The 19342-nt window shown below is 46.4% G+C and overlaps 1 protein-coding gene across 1 annotated transcript in view; it reads right to left on the bottom strand.

The window, feature by feature from the left end:
- The window catches only part of slc38a7 (solute carrier family 38 member 7), a 56278-nt gene extending 37811 nt beyond the window's left edge, over positions 1 to 18467 (bottom strand). Inside the window, exons 1-2 of the mRNA XM_063066588.1 lie at positions 18372 to 18467; positions 12589 to 12932 (exon numbers count right to left, since the gene is read on the bottom strand). Of these exons, the coding sequence (XP_062922658.1) occupies positions 12589 to 12819 (231 nt within the window). The 5' untranslated portion in view covers positions 12820 to 12932; positions 18372 to 18467. The remainder of the gene's footprint in view (positions 1 to 12588; positions 12933 to 18371) is intronic.
- Between the last annotated feature and the right edge of the window lie 875 nt (positions 18468 to 19342).

Below are 19342 nucleotides of genomic sequence, written 5' to 3'. Positions count from 1 at the left end.
GATCATTATCCTGTTGTAGAAGCCATCCCCTTTTCATCTTCAGCTATTTTTACAGACGGTGTGATGTTTGCTTCCAGAATTTGCTGGTATTTAATTGAATTCATTCTTCCCTCTGCCAGTGAAATGTTCCCCGTGCCACTGGCTGCAACACAAGCCCAAAGCATGATCGATCCACCCCCGTGCTTAACAGTTGGAGAGGTGTTCTTTTCATGAAATTCTGCATCCTTTTTTCTCCAAACATACCTTTGCTCATTTCAGCCAAAAGGTTCTATTTTAACTTCATCAGTCCACAGGACTTGTTTCCAAAATGCATCAGGCTTGTTTAGATGTTCCTTTGCAAACTTCTGACACTGAATTTTGTGGTGAGGATGCAGGAAAGGTTTTCTTCTGATGACTCTTCCATGAAGGTCATATTTGTGCAGGTGTCACTGCACAGTTGAACAGTGCACTACCACTCCAGAGTCTGCCAAATCTTCCTGAATGTCTTTTGCAGTCAAACAGGGGTTTTGATTTGCCTTTCTAGCAATCCTATGAGCAGTTCTCTCGGAAAGTTTTCTTGGTCTTCCAGACCTCAACTTGACCTCCACCGTTCCTGTTAACTGCCATTTCTTAATTACATTACAAGCTGAGGAAACGGCTACCTGAAAACGTTTTGCTATCTTCTTATAGCCTTCTCCTGCTTTGTGGGCATCATTTATTTTAACTTTCCGAGTGCTAGGCAGCTGCTTAGAGGAGCCCATGGCTGCTGATTGTTGGGCCAAGGTTTGAGGAGACAGGGTATTTATAAAGCTTTGAAATTTGCATCACTTGGCCTTTCCTAACAATGACTGTGAACAAGCCATAGCCCTAACAAGCTAATTAAGGTCTGAGACCTTGGTAAAAGTTATCTGAGAGCTCAAATCTCTTGCGGTGCCCAAACTTTTGCATGGTGCTCCTTTCCTTTTTTTCCACTCTAAAATTGTACAAAACAAAAATAATACACTAATCTTGCTTAAAATGTTGAAAAGAATGTTTCATCTTTAACTTTATGACTTTTGGAGATCAGTTCATCTACTCACTTAACTATTCACAGTGACAGAAATTTTGACCAGGGTGCCCAAAATTTTACATGTCACTGTATGTATACATATGTAATAAGCAGTTAAGGTAAAATTACTGCTGAAACAGAAATAGCACTCCTTTAACGTGTCTTGGATACGATGGAGACTAGTACCCATGATGGAGCCGACTAATTCTGCAACTTACTTCAATTCTGTGATGCCATTTTCACTGGTAGAATAATCAAAAATAAACTCTACCTCATAATGCCCTCGCACTTTTGCTGTACCTGTAATGCCATCGCATATTCTGTATTGTTTTGCCTTTAGTACTTCCTTAATGTAGTTATGGCTGGCAGACCATTAAATAAAAGCTTTTCAATGTACTGTGCATACAAAGGTCCAGTGGAAGTTCATGAGAATGATCTTGGGATGAAAGCATTAAGGTGTGAAGGCTCTTTGATGGCCCTGGACCTGTACTCACTGAAACCTGTTGGATATTGAAAGGCCTAGATAGTGCTGGTGTGGAGAAATTTAACTTTGATGTGTGTTGGCATGGAGAGGACGCTTCCTATAGTGGAGGAATCTAAGACCAGGGAACACAGCCTCAGACTGTAAGGAGAGATGAGGAGGAATTTTTTTTTAGCTAGAAGGTGGTGAACCTGTGGAAGCCAATTCATTGGGTACATTTAAAGCAGGCATTGATGTTCTTGATTAGTAAGATGTCAAAGGTTACTGGGAAAAGGCAAGGGGAATGGGACTGTGAGGGATAATAAATGAGCCTTGATCAAATAGCAGAGCAGACTCAATGGGCTGAACAGCCTAATTCTGCTCCTATGCCCTTCTGGTTTTATGTAGCAACAGTAAACCAGTTACCTCTGTTACCTACTTCCACCCCATTACACCAAAGTTTCTCCAAAAGCTTTAGGGGCTGGAGTTGGCATGTGCACAGAGGCCCAACTACACAGCCACTGCCTCAGAGCTGCAGCGGCCTGGGTGAGATCCTCACCCAGGGTGCTGACTGCATAGAGTGTGCACATTCTTCCTGTGTCTGGGCGGGTTTCCCTGCGTGTTCTGGTTTCCTCCCACAAAACCAAAGACGTGCAGGTGCAGTGGGTGGGTTGCCCTTAATATGCCAGTGGGGGAATCCAAGATGACGTTTTATAGGGAGAAGGATAATAAATCTGCCGTGATGGAATGGTAGAGCAGACTTGATGGGCTGAATGGCCTAATATTTTATTGTCTTCCCACTGTGCTGAAGGCAGAGACTGACACAAGGCCAGGGGACCACTGGCGGCTGGCTGCACTCTTTCCTGAACCACAGGGTTTAAGTTCTAAGACCTAGCCCAGAAAGTGCAGCACACAACAGCAGACTGTACATTAATAGTCACAGAGCTATACATTAGAGAAATGAGCCCCTTGGTCCAGCTCACCCAGATACCTAATTAAGTGGGTCCCACTTGCCAGTACTTGTCCCACCTCCCTCGAAACCTCTCCGATCAAAGTACTAGTCTAAATACTTTTAAAACATTGTAGTTCTAAGTAGTCCACCTCCCACTTCTGGCAGCACATCCCATATATTCCCGCACCCCCACTCTGTGGGAAACACGTTCCTCAGACCCCCTTTCCCCTCTCGCATTAATCCCATCAGGCTCCTGAACCAGCACGGCTAATTTCATTCACAACTACTCTGAACTGATTTTACCACCTATAGACTCACTCTAAAGACTCTTTAGAACACACATTCTCAGAATTACTTCTTATTGCACAGTTTGGATTAGTTTGCGCATTGTTTTTGTTAGCCTTTATGCATATTTTTTTATAAAAATAGCATTTATGTCTAAGGAAGTCATTGTATATCAAGCTGTAGTGAATCAAGGCAGCTGGACTTGCTGTTTTGTTGCGAAGACATTTCGCCCCTCATCTGAGAGGCTTCTTCAGTTCTGATCCATGGTGAGCAGTTTTCCAGTTTATAAACTCTGAGTTGTTGAAAGGAACAGTAATCACTTGAGAGTCATAGAGGTAATGAGAGGGTCATTAGTCCTATCTTTTCCTGAATGGAGATGTGAACTATTGTGGAGATGCCAGTGTAGACATGTTCGGTCTGCATTGTAAGTAGCCGATAGGTGGTGTTGTACCCCACCCCCTCTGTCCAGGGATGGGTTTTCCGGTTTGACAAAGATGCCTTCTTTCAGACCACCTGCCTTCCCTGTCCAAAATGTGCACATTGTTATCAAAGGAGCGTCCCTTGTCCTTTAGTTGTAGATACACAGTCAAATCCTCCTGTGCTGGGCTGGGCCTTCCGCTTGTGAAGTGGTTGCAGTAATAGGAGAGTGCCTGGGGAAGGAAGAGTGAATGGACCAGGTAGCCATGGAGGAGTGATCCCTGTGGAGGGGGGAAACGAAGCTATGTCAGCCAAAGACTTTGGTGGGTGGGAGGGAAGGAGCAATGGGCCTTTTGTTGACCGTCGTTGCTTTATTTCTTGGTCTGTTCTGTTTTGTTGTACTCTGCAAAATCTGGTGGGCATGCTACATTGGCACTGGAATGCGTGGGGGCACTTGTGAGCTTCCCCCAGGCTGCATTGGTTGTTAATGCCAGTGATGCATTTCACCACGTTTTGACGTACATCTAATAAATAAATCTAAATCCAGACTGCCAAGGAGACAGGTGATGGAGTAACATCCAAGGTCAAAAGATCACGAGGCCACCATGTGTTTAGGGGCATCAACGAAATGGACACAAAAGCCTTCAGCACCAAGTACAAGGAGCGGAACCGTAGCTGATGCCGTTGTTGCAACCCTTCCTGGGCGGCAAGCTGCCGTAGCAGTGAGCACCACGCAATTACACCTCAGGGCATCGGAGTTCAGAGTTCGATTCCAACGTCATCTGTTAAGAAGTCTACGTTCCCGCCCGGGAATGCGAGGGTTTCCTCTGGGTGGTCATTGTAAAGTGTCCTGTGATTAGGCTAGAGTTGGGGGGGGGGGGTGTGGAGGGAAGTGGGTGGAGCACCAGGGAGAGGTGATCAGTAGGTAAGGAGACAAGGTGAGAGGGGAAAAACAGGAATGAGGTGGGGGAAGAGATTAATTACCGGAACTTCATGAAATTGCGTCCACATCTGCAGCTTGCTACCACCCAAACTGGACACCCTACAATTCACCTACCGACAAAACTGATCGACAGATGACGCATTAGCCATTGCTCTACACACTGTCCTCACACATCTGGAAAAGGAGGATGCTTATGTGAGAATGCTGTTCTTGGACTACAGTTCAGCATTCAACACCATAGTTCCATCCAGGCTCAACAAGAAGCTCAGAGGCCTTGACCTTGACCCTGCCTTATGCAGCTGGATCCTGTGTTCCTGTCAGATTGCCGGCAGGTTGCAAGAGTGGACTCCCTCACTTCCAGCCCTCTGACTCTCACTACAGGAGCCCCTCAGGGCTGTGTACTAAATCCCCTCCATTACTCCGTTTACCCATGACAGTATTGCCGTCCACAGCTCTAATCTGCTAATTAAATTTGCCGACGACACTATCTCAAACAATAACGAGGTGGTCTACAGGGAAGAAATCATCTCTTTGACACAGTGGTGTCAAGAAAACAGCCTCTCCCTCAATGTTGCAAAAAACAAAGGAGCTGGTTGTGGATTACAGGAGGAATGGAGACGGGCTAACCCCCATTGACATCAATGGATCTGGGGTTGAGAGGGTAAACAGCTTCAAGTTCCCCGGCATCCACATTACCGAGGACCTCATGTGGTCTGTACACACCAGCTGTGTCGTGAAAAAAGCACAACAGCACCTCTTTCACCTCAGATGGTTGAGAAAATTTGATATGAGTCCCCAAATCCTAAGGACTTTCTACAGGGGCACAATTGAGAGCATCCTGACTGGCTGCATCACTGCCTGGTATGGGAACTGTACCTCCCTCAATCACAGGACTCTGCAGAGAGTGGTGTGGACAGCCCAGCACATCTGTAGTTATGAATTTCCCATGATTCAGGACGTTTACAAAGACAGATGTGTAAAAAGGGCCCGTAGGATCACTGGGGACCTGAGTCACCCCAACCACAACCCATTCCAGCTGCTACCATCTGGGAAAGGGTACCACAGCATAAAAGCCAGGACTAACAGGCTCCCGGACAGCTTCTTCCACCAGGCCATCAGACCGATTAACTCACGTTGATTTGAGTGTACTCTACACTACGTTGACTGTTCTTTTTATTATAAATTACTATAATTGCACATTTAGATGGAGACGTAAGGTAAAGATTTTTACTCCTCAGGTATGTGAAGGAGGTAAGAAATAAAGTCAATTCAATTCAATTCATGCCATCAGGTTGGAGGTGACCCAGATGGAATATAAGGTGTTGTTCCTCCAACCTGAGTGTGCCCTTGTTGTGACAGCAGAGACTGACATGATGATTTGCTATTTTTGATTGTTTGCTTGCTACTTTAGATGATTTACACTTTGGCCTCAGAGGAACACTCTCTCATTCAGCTGTACTAATGATAATTAAACTTTTGACATGTTGGAAAGAGAATGGGAAGGAGAATTGAAATGGTTGGCCACCAGGAGATTCCGCTTTTTCTGGCTGATGGAGCGTAGGTGCTCAGTGAAGTATTCTCCCTACCTACGTAGGGTCTCACCAATATACAGGAGACCACACCAGGAGCACCAGACACAGTATATGACGCCAACAGACTCACAGGTGAAGTGTCACCTCACCTGGAAGGCCTGTTTGTGGCCCTGAAGGGTAGTGAGGGAGGTGGTGTAGGGGAAGGTGTAGCACTTGTTCCGCTGTTCTGCTTGCAAGGGCAAGTGTCAGGAAGGAGATCAGTGAGGAGGGATAAATGGACAAGGGAGTCGCATAGGGAGCAATCCCTGCAGAAAGCAGAGAGTGGAGGGAGGGAAAGATGTGCTTGGTGGTGGGATCCCACTGGAGATGGAGGATGTTACCAAGAATTATGTGCTGGATGCAGAAGCCATTGGGGTAGTAGGTGAGGGCAAGAGGAACTCTATCCCAGTTTGGGCGGTCAGAGGATGGGTGAGGGCAAATGTATGTAAAATGGAAGAGATGCAGTTGAGGGCAGCTTTGATAGTGGAAGAAGGAAAGCCATTTCTTTGGAGGAGGAGGACATCACATTACTTCTGGATGAAAAGTCACATCCGAAGATGAGGTGCGGCTGAGACAGAGGAATTGAGAGAAGGAGATGGCATTTTTACAAGTGTCAAGGTGGGGAGAGGAATAGTCCAAGAAGATGTGAGAATCAGTGCGTTTATTAAAGATATCAGCAGATAAACTATCTCCAGAGCTAGAGACACAGAGATCGAGAAAGGAAAGGGAGGTGTTGGAAGTGGACCAGGTAAATTTGAGGGTAGGGTGGAAGTTGGAGGCAAAGTGGATGAAGTTCAGCATGGGTTCAGGGAACAGCCCCAATACAGTCATTAATGTAGCATAGGAAAAGCTGGGGAACGATAGAATGTAGGCTTGGAAAAGGGACTGTTCCACGTAGCTGACAAAAAGGCAGACATAGCTGGAACCCATGCAAGTGCCCATGGCTACACATTTTGTTTGTTAGAACTGGGAGGAGCTGAAGGAGAAATTATAAAGAGTGAGGACCACTAGATGGAGGAGAGTAGTGGTGGCACAGAACAGGTTGGGTCTGTTGTCTACAAAAATTCGAAGAACTTTAAGGCCCCCCTGATGGGGAATGGATGTGTACAGGGACTGGACGTCCATGGTGAAAATGAGACTGCCAGAGAACCATGCTTTGTCCATCCTGCAGAGTGACCCAGAGACATCTGTGGGAGTAGCATGCTCCAGAATCTGTTTGCTAGATATGGTCACCAATTGGAAATGTAATATATGACCTGGCCTCAAGGTATGACAGCTGTAACTGTATCTTATCATGCCACCCAATCCCCATGGGACCTGTCTGTATCTCAGGTGGGAACACAACACCCAATCCCCATAGGACCTGTTGGTATCTCATCAGGTAGGAACACAACACCCAATCCCCATAGGACCTGTCTGTATCTCATCAGCTGAGAACATGCCACCGAATCCCCATGGGACGTGTCTGTATCTCAGGTGGGAACATGGGACCTAATCCCCATGGGACCTGTATCTCAGCTGGGAACATGACACCCATTCCCCATGGGACCTGTCTGTATCTCAGATGGGAACATGACACCCAATCCCCATGAGATCTGTCTGTATCTCAGGTGGGAACACATCACCCAATCCCCATTGGACCTGTCGGTATCTCATCAGGTAGGAACATGCCACCCAATCCTCATAGGACCTGTCTGTATCTCAGGTGGGAACATGACACCCAATGCCCATGGGACCTGTCTATATCTCAGGTGGGTCATGACACCTAATCCTCATGGGGCCTGTCTGTCCCTCAGGTGGAACATGACACCCAATCCCCATAGGACCTGTCTGTATCCCATCAGGTAGGAACATGACACCCAATCCCCATGGGACCTGACTGTATCTCAGGTAGGAAAATGACACCCAATCCCCATAGGACCTGTCTGTATCTCAGGTAGGAAAACGACACCCAATCCCCATAGGACCTGTCTGTATCTCATCAGCTGAGAACATGCCACCCAATCCCCATGGGACGTATCTGTATCTCAGGTGGGAACATGGGACCTAATCCCCATGGGACCTGTATCTCAGCTGGGAACATGACACCCATTCCCCATGAGACCTGTCTGTATCTCAGGTGGGAACACAACACCCAATCCCCGTAGGACCTATCGGTATCTCATCAGGTGGGAACACAACACCCAATCCCCATAGGACCTGTCTGTATCTCAGGTGGGAACACAACAGCCAATCCCCACAGGTCCTGTCTGTATCCCATCAGGTGGGAACATGACACCCAATCCCCATGGGACCTGTCTGTATCCCATCAGCTGGGAACATGACACCCAATCCCCATGGGACCTGTCTGTATCCCATCAGGTGGGAACATGACACCCAATCCCCATGGGACCTGTCTGCCCCTCAGGTGGGAACACAACACCCAATCCCCATGGGACCTGTCTGTCCCTCATTTGGGAACACAACACCCAATCTCCATGGGACCTGTCTGTCCCTCAGGTGGGAACACAACACCCAATCCCCATGGGATCTGTCTGTATCTCAGATGGGAACAGGACACCCAATCCCCATAGGACCTGTCTGTATCCCATCAGGTGGGAACATGCCACCCAATCCCCATGGGACCTGTCTGTATCCCATCAGGTAGGAACATGACACTCAATCCCCATGGGACCTGTCTGTATCTCAGATGGGAACAGGACACCCAATCCCCATAGGACCTGTCTGTATCCCATCAGGTGGGAACATGCCACCCAATCCCCATGGGACCTGTCTGTATCCCATCAGGTAGGAACATGACACTCAATCCCCATGGGACCTGTCTGTATCTCAGGTGGGAACATGACACCCAATCCCCATAGGACCTGTCTGTATCCCATCAGGTGGGAACATGACACCCAATCCCCACAGGACCTGTCTGTATCCCATCAGGTGGGAACATGACATCCAATCCCCACAGGACCTGTCTGTATCCCATCAGGTGGGAACATGACACCCAATCCCCATGGGACCTGTCTGTATCCCATCAGGTGGGAACATGACACCCAATCCCCATAGGACCTGTCTGTATCCCATCAGGTGGGAACATGACACCCAATCCCCACAGGACCTGTCTGTATCCCATCAGGTGGGAACATGACACCCAATCCCCACAGGACCTGTCTGTATCCCATCAGGTGGGAACATGACACCCAATCCCCATGGGACCTGTCTGTATCCCATCAGGTGGGAACATGACACCCAATCCCATGGGACCTGTCTGTATCCCATCAGGTGGGAACCTGACACCCAATCCCATGGGACCCATTTGTTTTCTGTAACAGATTCAGGTTTATTACGTATACTGTACATTGAAAAATACGGTGAATGATACAGATCGTTTTCACAACTAACACACCCAAGGATGTGCTGAGGCAGATCGTAAGTGTCACCATACATTCTGGCACCAACATACCATGTGTGCAATGCTTGGCAGGACAACACAGAAGACAAGAACCAAACAGTCAAACCAGCCCAATTCCTCCCTCCCTCCCACCCATAGATAGCCCTCCAACTCCACGACAGGCCTCTGGACCTCCGGGCCACCAGTCTCCAGCCACTGGGCTGTGACTTCCGATCGATACCAAAGTTACCCTGTAATCATGAACATTTGGTCTGATTTCCCTTGTCATGAGGTGCTGCCCTTGGTAGCAGTGGAACTGTCCTCATCCCAAACTTGTGCAAGTACTGTAACTACGTCATAACACCATCGAATAAGTGAGGCTTTAATCTGGTGAAAGGGAGGCAAGTCAATTGGAAGATAGAAACCAAATACTTACAGTCACTTTTGCCTCTGACAGCTATTTGAGGATATCTTCAAAGTTAAGAATGTAAAATGTAAAAGGACCTTTCATGTTCAATATTGTGTAGTAGTGTAGTGAGACTCAAGGGAAGGACAGGCAGATGATAGGGCAAAATTGCAGTCAGTAAGATGAGTTGCAGTGTAACATAGGGGACAAAATAGAAAAGGGTGACAAATACAGGGCAGAGATGTTATATTTGAATGTGCGCAGTGTAAGGAAATAACCTTACAGCACAGTTACAAATTGGCAGGTATGAAATTATGGGCAGTTATATACAGGCCTCTGAACAGTAGCTAGGATGAGAGCTACAAAATACAACAGGAGACAGAAAAAGGCATGTAAAAAGGGCAATATTACGATAGGCATGGGGATTTCAATAGCCAGGTAAACTGGGAAAATCAGGCTGGTGCTGGATACCGGAAGATGGAATTTGCAGAATCCCTACGAGGATGGCTTTCAGATCAGCTTGTGGGTGGGCCCACTAGGGGAACAGCAATTCTGGTTTGGGTGTTCTCCCATTTGGTTAGGCAGCTTCAGATAAAATAACCGTAAGGAGACAGTGATCATAATATGATAGAACTCACTCTGCAATTTGAGAGGGAAAGCTAAAGTCCCATGTATCAGTATTACAGTGGAGTAAAGGGATTTAGAGGTCTGAGAGAAGAGCTGGCCAAAGTTGATTGAAAGGGATAACAGCAAAACAGAAATGGTTGGAGCTTCTGGGAGCAATTTGAAAAGTGCATGATAGATAAACCCTGAAGTATTCTAAAGATGAGACTGACAAGGGAAATCAAAGACAGCACAAGAGCAAAAGACAGCGCATATAAAAGAGCAAAAATTAATGGGAAATCAGAGGAGAGAGAAGCTTTTAAAAACCAAAAAACAGCAACTAAAATAAGCCATAAGGAGAGAAAAGATGAGATATAAAACTAAGCTAAATGTCGATAGTGGGTAAGTTTATTGGAGGGAGTACTAAGAGACAGAATCTACAAGCATTTGGATAGACAGGGGCTTATTAGGGAGAGTCAACATGGCTTTGTGCGTGGTAGGTCATGTTTGACCAATCTATTGGAGTTTTTCGAGGAGGTTACCAGGAAAGTGGATGAAGGGAAGACAGTGGATATTGTCTACATGGACTTCAGTAAGGCCTTTGACAAGGTCCCGCATGGGAGGTTAGTTAGGAAAATTCAGTCGCTAGGTATACATGGAGAGGTGGTAAATTGGATTAGACATTGGCTCAATGGAAGAAGCCAAAGAGTGGTAGTAGAGAATTGCTTCTCCGAGTAGAGGCCTGTGACTAGTGGTGTGCCACAGGGATCAGTGCTGGGTCCATTGTTATTTGTCATCTATATCAATGATCTGGATGATAATGTGGTAAATTGGATCAGCAAATTTGCTGATGATACAAAGATTGGAGGTGTAGTAGACAGTGAGGAAGGTTTTCAGAGCCTGCAGAGGGACTTGGACCAGCTGGAAAAATGGGCTGAAAAATGGCAAATGGAGTTTAATACTGACAAGTGTGAGGTATTGCACATTGGAAGGACAAACCAAGGTAGAACATACAGGGTTAATGGTAAGGCACTGAGGAGTGCACTGGAACAGAGGGATCTGGGAATACAGATACAAAATTCCCTAAAAGTGGTGTCACAGGTAGATAGGGTCGTAAAGAGAGCTACTGGTACATTGGCCTTTATTAATCAAAGTATTAAGTATAAGAGCTGGAATGTTATGATGAGGTTGTATAAGGCATTGGTGAGGCCGAATCTGGAGTATTGTGTTCAGTTTTGGTCACCAAATTACAGGAAGGATATAAATAAGGTTGAAAGAGCGCAGAGAAGGTTTACAAGGATGTTGCCGGGACTTGAGAAACTCAGTTACAGAGAAAGGTTGAATAGGTTAGGACTTTATTCCCTGGAGCATAGAAGAATGAGGGGAGATTTGATAGAGGTATATACAATTATGATGGGTATAGATAATTTCCTCGAGACAGCAAGGACCTCCTCCTTTTCGATCTGTACAGATAGAGTGAATGCAAGCAGACTTTTTCCACTGAGGCAAGGGGAGAAAAAAACCAGAGGACATGGGTTAAGGGTGAGGGGGGAAAAGTTTAAAGGGAACATTAGGGGGGGCTTCTTCACACAGAGGGTGGTGGGAGTATGGAATGAGCTGCCAGATGAGGTGGAAAATGCGGGTTCTTTTTTAACACTTAAAAATAAATTGGACAGATACATGGATGGGATGTGTATGGAGGGATATGGTCCATGTACAGGTCAGTGGGACTAGGCAGAAAATGGTTCGGCACAGCCAAGAAGGGCCAAAAGGCCTGTTTCTGTGCTGTAGTTTCTATGGTTCTATGGTTCTAATAATATAAGATAGAAAAAGTTTTTTTCAGAAATATAGAGTAAAAGAGGTGAGAATGCATTTGGACCACTGGAGAGCTAGTAATAGGGGGCAAACTTAAGTATTTTGCATCAGTCTTCATTGTGGAAGACACTACCAGTATGCCAAAAATTTGAGTGTATCGGGGGCAGAGGTGAGAGTAGTTGCTTCACTAAGGACAGGGTGCTTGGGAAGCTGAAAGGGCTGAAGACAGGCAAGTCATCTGGCCCAGACGGACTATACCCCAATGTTCTGAGAGAAGTAACTGAAAAAATTGTGAAGGCACTAGTAATGACGTTCCAAGAGTCATTAAGTTCTGAGATGGTTCCAGAGGATGGAAGATTGCAAATGTCACTCCATTCCAAATGTCACTGCTACAGAAGTACAGTGGACAGGTCACATCACCAGAGCACTCAGGGGAAAGCCCATATGATCACTGGGAGAGCATGTAAACTTCCCATCGGCAACACCTGAAGTCAGCATTGAACCTGGCTCTCTGGAGTTAGGAGCAGGTGCCTCTGCTTGCTACACCATTGTGTCACTCTGGCTCGGCATTGGATATCAAGCTAATCCCAAACTCCCCAATGGAAAAGCTTCTTGCTGAATATCCAGATGAGGTTGAAGGGCAGGCAAAGTGCTGGAGGAGACGGGGAAAGAAAGATCGAAGAGCTATGTCTGTAAAGGTGGACTCACCACAATTGGAACAGCTTACCATCTGCAGGACTATGCCAGCCACCACTCCTCCTGCCATGTAGAAGGCATAGGGGAAGTTGAGCAGGCCTGCGCCCAGCGCGGCATTCACCACGATGAAGACAGCTGCATAGGCTGGTGTCCCTCCTTGCTTCCCGGCGCCCCTTGGCTGGCGGGTGGATGAGCTGGGCAGGAGAGTGTCCTCACTCCAGCCCTGCTGGTCACTGTTCACTGAGACCTGAGAGCAGGCCATCCCTGTGCAAGGCCCACTGGCTCACACAGACAAACAGCCTTGGTTAGCCTGGGTGAGTGTGTCCGACTCCAGAACTCGACCATCCACAGAACCAAAGGTGTTTCACTCAGCATCTGAAAGGAAGGGAGTTGGGAGTGGCAAAGAAAAGAAAAGAATAGAAAAACAAGGAAGACAATACGACTATCTGCTGTCTCCACCCAAATCGCTATATACTTTCATTCAGAATGGAACATACAGCCCGAATGGGTGATGAAAAGAGGTACATTCACTGAATTTAGACAGCAGCTGGACAACGACTTGAATTGGCACCAGGCCAGGTGCTAGAAAATGTGCAGATGGGTCAGCATAGATGTGATAGGCCCCAAGGCCGTATACCTGTGCTTTACGGCTCCACTAACTTCTCACGAGATCATGGGTTCCAATAGCAGCCAAGACACTCCAGCGCAAACCTTATGCTGAGAGAAGACCTCTCTCATTTCCTCTCCCTCCCCGCTGTACAAACATGGCAGCGTAATACAATTGCAGTGCCAGTGACTTGGGTTCATTTCCTGTATGTTCATTCTCCCTGTGACCCTGCGGGTTTCCTCTGGGTGCTCTGGTTTCCTCCCACATTCCAAAGGCCCATAGGCCAGCAGATCGATTGGTCAGGTGGGTTTGAATGTGTGGCACTGGCTCATTGGACCGGAAGGGCCTGTACTGAGCTGTCTCTCTGAATAAATAACACACACCGCCCCCCAGGCTCAAGGGCAGCATTGTCCAGCTGTCAGAACTCTTGAATGGGCCTTTCAAATGCTAAAGATGAGCACTTGATCTCTCAAACTACCTCATCACGGCTGCTGTACCTGGAAATGTCTGCTTTTGCATTACCCTGATGTGATCTGTATGCATCCCCTCCGCCATCACATTTCCCATGAACACTACCCTGCTATTTTTGCACTCTCTAATGTGATACCCATTTCTTGATGATTTATAATATAAATCACTATTTCACTGTACTGCTGCCACAGAACAAACCTCACAACAGGTGCAAGTGATAATAAACCTGATTCTGTTCTGATTTGCTTTTCAGTGCATCTCAGTCCACGTCGTAGCGGAGACTGTGACAGTATTACAGGCGGAGTACTCCGAGTCGGCGCTCGATCCCATTGTCATTCTGTAAGGAGTCTGTACATCCTCCTCGTGGGGAGCGTGGGTTTTCTCTGGGTGTTCTGGTCTCTTCCCCCTCCCCCCACACAGTCCATACCACTAAATAAAAATAACAAACAATAATATACTGATGATCTGACAGAGGCATCATCATCCAGATGAAGCACGAGTACAGCCACATAGTAACTGTCCCAGTACCCCGGACAACACTTATCAGCAAATCTGCAGCACGGGCGGACCACAGCAGCAATGCCTGGAATTTCTGGGAGCAATTCGGAACGTGCAGGATACTTTTCCAAAGATATTCTAAAGGCAGGATGACACAACCGTGGCTGACAAGGAAAGTCAAAGACATCAAAAGCAAAAGAAGGGGCATATAATAGAGTGAAAATTAGTGGGAAGTTTGAGGATTAGAATTTTTTTTAATTCAATGAAGGCAGCTAAAAAAAAACCATGGGGGGGTGGGGAAGATGAAATATGAACATAAGCTAGTCAATAATATCAAAAATGATACCAAACATTTTTTTCAGATATATAAAGTGTAAAAGAAGGGCAAGAGTAGATATTGGACTGCTGGAAAATGATGCTGGAGAGATAATAATGGGGGGGACTAGAAAATGGTGGATGAGCTGAATAAGTATTTTGCATCAGTCTTCACTGTGGAAGACCCTAGCAGTAGGGTGGAAGTTCAAGGGGCAGAAGTGAATGAAGTTGCTATTACTCAGGAGATGGTGCTTAGGAAACTGAAAGGTGTGAGGGTAGATACGTCACCTTTACCTGACAGATTACACCGTGGAGTTCTAAAATAGGTTGCTGATGAGCTTGTGCAGAATCAATAGATTCTAGCATGGTTCTGGAGGACTAGGCTATTGCAAATATCACTCCAATCTTCAAGAAAGGAGGCAGCAGAGAAAGGATATTTTAGGCCAGTTAGCGTGGCCTCAGTGGTTGGGAAGATGTTGGAGCCCATTGTTAAGGATGCGGTTTTGGGATACTTGGAGGCACATGACAAAGTAGGCTAAAGTCAGCATGGTTTCCTCAAGGGGAAATCTTGCCTGACAAATCTGTTCGAATTCTTTGAAGAAATAACAAGCATGAAAGACAAAGGGAAATTGGTAGATGTTGTGTACTTGGATTTCCAGAAGGCCTTTGACAAGTTGCTGCACATGAGGCTGCTTAACAAGCTAACAGCTCAAGATATTACAGAAAAGGTACTAGCATGAGTAGAACATTAGCCAATTGACAGGAGTCAGAGTGGGAATAAAGGGATCCTTTTCAGATTGGCTGCCAGTGACTAGTGGCTTTCCATAGGGGTCTGTGCTTGAACCGCTTTTGCATAATGAAGTAGGTGGTTTTGTGACCAGGTTTGTAGATGATACGAAGATAGGTGGAGAAATCGTGTATTGTTGAGGAATCAGGTCGACAGCAGCAGGACTTAGATTAGAAGAATGGGCAACTAAGCACATGGAACGCAGTGTTGGAAAGTGTAAGGTCATGCACTTTGGTAGAAGCAATAAAAGCATAGACTATTTTCTAAACGTTGACAAAAATTCAAAAATCCAAGGTGCAAAGAGATTTGGGAATCCTCGTGCAGGATGCCCTATAAGTTACTTTGCAGGTTGAGTTAGTGGTGAGGAAGGAGAAAGCAATGTTAGCATTCATTTCAAGAGGACTCGAATATAAAAGGATGTAAAAGGCATTGGTGAGGCCTCACTCGGAGTACTGGGCCCTTTAAGGAAGGATGTGCTGACATTCGCAAGGGCTCAGAGGAGGTTCATGAGAATGATTAATTAATGGGCTCTTGGTCTTTACTCACTGGAATTTAGAAGAATGAAGGGGTTCTCTTTGAAACCTAGCAAACGTTGAAAGGCCTAGACAGAGTGGATGTGGAGAGAATGTTTCCTTTGGTGGGGAAGTCTTAGACCAACAGGCACAGCCTCAAAATAGAGGGATGCCCGTTTAGAACAAAGATGAGGAGGAATTTCTTTAGCTAGAGGTTGGTATATCAGTGGAATTTGTTGCCACAGACAACTGTACAGGCCAAATCACTGGGTGTATTTAAGGAGGAGACTGATAGGTTCTGGATAAGTCAGAGTGTGAAAGGGTGCAGGGAGAAGGCAGGAGAATGGGGTTGAGGGAGAAATGGATCAGCCATGATCAAATGGTGGAATAGACTCGATGGGCCAAATGGCCTAATTCTGCTCCTATGTCTTAAGGACATGAATTTGCCAAAGGGTCTGCAACACAAACTTCAACTGTTTCTCTCTCCACCAATGCTGACTGACCTGCTGAGTATTAAGACATTTTCTGATCCTTTTTCCACAAGCAGTTGCTTTTCTTGTTGAACCTAATTACAGAAACTTGCTGACATGCAGATTGACTGGCATTTCCCAACTTTACAACAGCAAGTCAGGCAGCACACCTACAGGCCCCTCCCCTCCACTGAACCCACGGCAACCATCCAGCACCCAGTCGCCACACCGTCCTCAACTGCACCAGGCTGTGTCCCTCACTCACACCCCACACTGCAGCCAATTAACCTAGCCACCCGCATGCATTTGAGATTGTGGGAGAAAGCCCGGGCATGGGGTGGTGTTAACCGACACGTTCACAGGGAGAACATGCAAACTCCATACACATACAGCACCTGGGTTCAGGGGTCAGGATTTAACCTGGCTTACTGAAGCTTGGAGTACATGCAATTTTTAAAAATCTATCGACATAGTGTGGAATAGGCAGTGCAGCCCTTCGAACCCCAGCACCCAGTAACCCCCAGTCTAATCCTAGCCTAATCACAGGATAATGTCGAACCGCACCACCCAGTAACCCCCAGTAAAATTCTAGACTAATCATGGGACAATGTCAAACCCCAGCACCCAGTAACCCCCAGTATAATCCTAGCCTAATCATGGGACAATTTACAATGACCAATTAACCCACCAATCGCTCCGTCTTTGGACTCTGGAAGCAAACCTATGCAGTCACAGGAGTACATACAAACTCCTTACAGGCAATGCTGCGAAATGAACCGGGGGGGGGGGGGGGCTGGTACTGTAAAGCATTGTGCGAATCACTATGCTACCTACAAATGGAATGTTTCTTTTTCATGAACTCAAATTCTTGAATGGTTTTAATATGTTGTTACTGAGTCTGTCTTTTCATTGTCTTGTTTAGAACAAAACAGCAGTCCAGGCCCTTCAGCCCACAATGTTGTGCTAACCTCTTAACCTACATTAAAATCAACGTAACCCTTCCCTCCCTAACAACCCTCAAGTTTTCCATCACCCACATACCTAAGAGTTTCTTAAATGCCCCTAAAGTATCTGCCTATACCATCACCCATGACAGGGCATTCCATGCACCCTCCACTGTGTAAAAAATTTACCTGACATTCCCCCCCCCCATACTGTCCTCTAATCACCTTTAAATTATGCCCCCTCCCCAGTATTAGCCATTTCCACCCTTGGGAAAGTGTTTTTTCTATCTACTCGCCGTGCCTGTGGGTTTCATTTGTGCGGTCTGTGTAGTTAGGGGCCGGGGCCTGTGACGCTGCGGCCAGTTCCTCAGCAGAACTGAGCACATGACAACTCGGGGACTTGACTTGAAATCGTGTGATTCAGCATGTGACGCCTACAGCCCAGGTTACCATTCTCCGCCCTCTTCTATAATGTTTTTCTTTAAAATGTTTTGAGCAATGCTGACAGGAATTCACAAAGATCACAGGAAGGCTGCAGTCCGCAGTGAGGCCATTCTTCCCTCTGAGTCTGTACCAACACTCACTCCCCTGGCTGCGGACCACTGCCCCACCCTAACAACAGCAGACCGAGCCAACGTAACCCTCTCCCTGCACGGTAGTCCAATTAATTTATGCTACACCCCCTCTACAGCATGCATATCCTGCTTTGGGAAGCGCTCCAAAACTGTACCCTATTCTCCAGTCTGACCAAGTCTCTATACTACTGCAGCAAGACACCCCTGCTCCCATATCGAAACCTCTTGCAGTGAACACCCATGTACACGTCTCTACAACCGTACGTTTAGCTCCTGTGACTCATGTACAATAGTACCAAGCATCTCCGAACTTGCAACTTGCCCAATTCGCCTTATAAATATAATGCACCGTTACCTATTTTCCTCAAAGATTACATTTACCCAAGTCATACTGCACGTGCCTTGATTTTTCTTTTGCTAATTTATTTAACTTGTTTCCTTAAGTCCTACTAGTCCATGGTCCCCAATACAGTTGGTAATACTACAGCGGGCTTTCCCAGACAAGTCACTGACATAGTGGTTGGAGTGGGAGACGGTGCTCAGGGTAGCCCACCAGTCACCCACTGCATCCGGGGTTCAGGGAAAAGTCACTCACTCCCCACCCTCGAAGCGCACCCCCAATCCAATGCACTCACCCAGCCAGGCACCAGCGCTTCGCACACTCTCCCCAGATCATGTGATCGCGGAAACCGCTGTCACATGACTCTAAAAGGGCGTAGGGAAGGCAGCCGAGTGCATTCTGGGAATTGTAGTCCGAATCGAAACCGACAGCGCATGCTCACGGCGCGGGGTAGACGTGTTTTATCATCGTAAGACCGGTGCTAAACTTAGCTCTTGTAAGAACCTTAACGTAGAACTCTACTTCGTCGTGAGGTAATGTTGCAGCTTTATAAAACTGGTTAGACCACACTTGGAATACTGCGTTGTTTTCAGATCTGGTCGCCCCATTATAGGATGATATTGGAGCTTTAGAGAGGGTGCAGAGGAGATTTACCAGGATGCTGCCCGGATTAGAGACCATGTCTTCTGAGTACAAGCTGAGTGAACTCGGGCTTTTCTCTTTGGAGTGAAGGAGAGTGAGAGGAGACGATTGAGGGTACAAGATGATAAGAGGCATGGATAGAGTGGATAGCAACACCTTTTTCTTGGGACGGAAATGGCTATTATAAGAGGCATAATTTTAAGGTGATTGGAGATTGATCTTTGAATAGGTTAAAAGGTTGGTACAGTGCCTGTACTGTTCTTTTTTCTGTGTTCATAAATTTGGGATGTGGGGAGACACTGGAGCACTACACACTACTGTATGCAAGTCCCACACACACAGCATTCTGGGTCCCTGGACGTGAGCTACAGGGGTCCCCAACCTTTTTTGCACCGAGGACCGGTTTAATATTTACAATTTTCTTGTGGACCAGCCGACGGGGGGAGGGGGTGTTAATCACGACCGGAATATAGGTGATAAGTCAACCATCAGTCACTTATAAGTGGCTAATACACTCAATTTCATTTCTAAAAGGGTTTATCTAACAAATTTAATATTAAACACACAGCACATATTTTCCTCGCATGAATATAGTGATAAGTCAATTGTAAGTCACTTAAGTCA

The sequence above is a fragment of the Mobula hypostoma genome, chromosome 14 (assembly GCF_963921235.1).
Source record: "Mobula hypostoma chromosome 14, sMobHyp1.1, whole genome shotgun sequence".
NCBI lineage: Eukaryota > Metazoa > Chordata > Chondrichthyes > Myliobatiformes > Myliobatidae > Mobula > Mobula hypostoma.
This window is presented reverse-complemented; position numbering and strand designations above follow the sequence as displayed.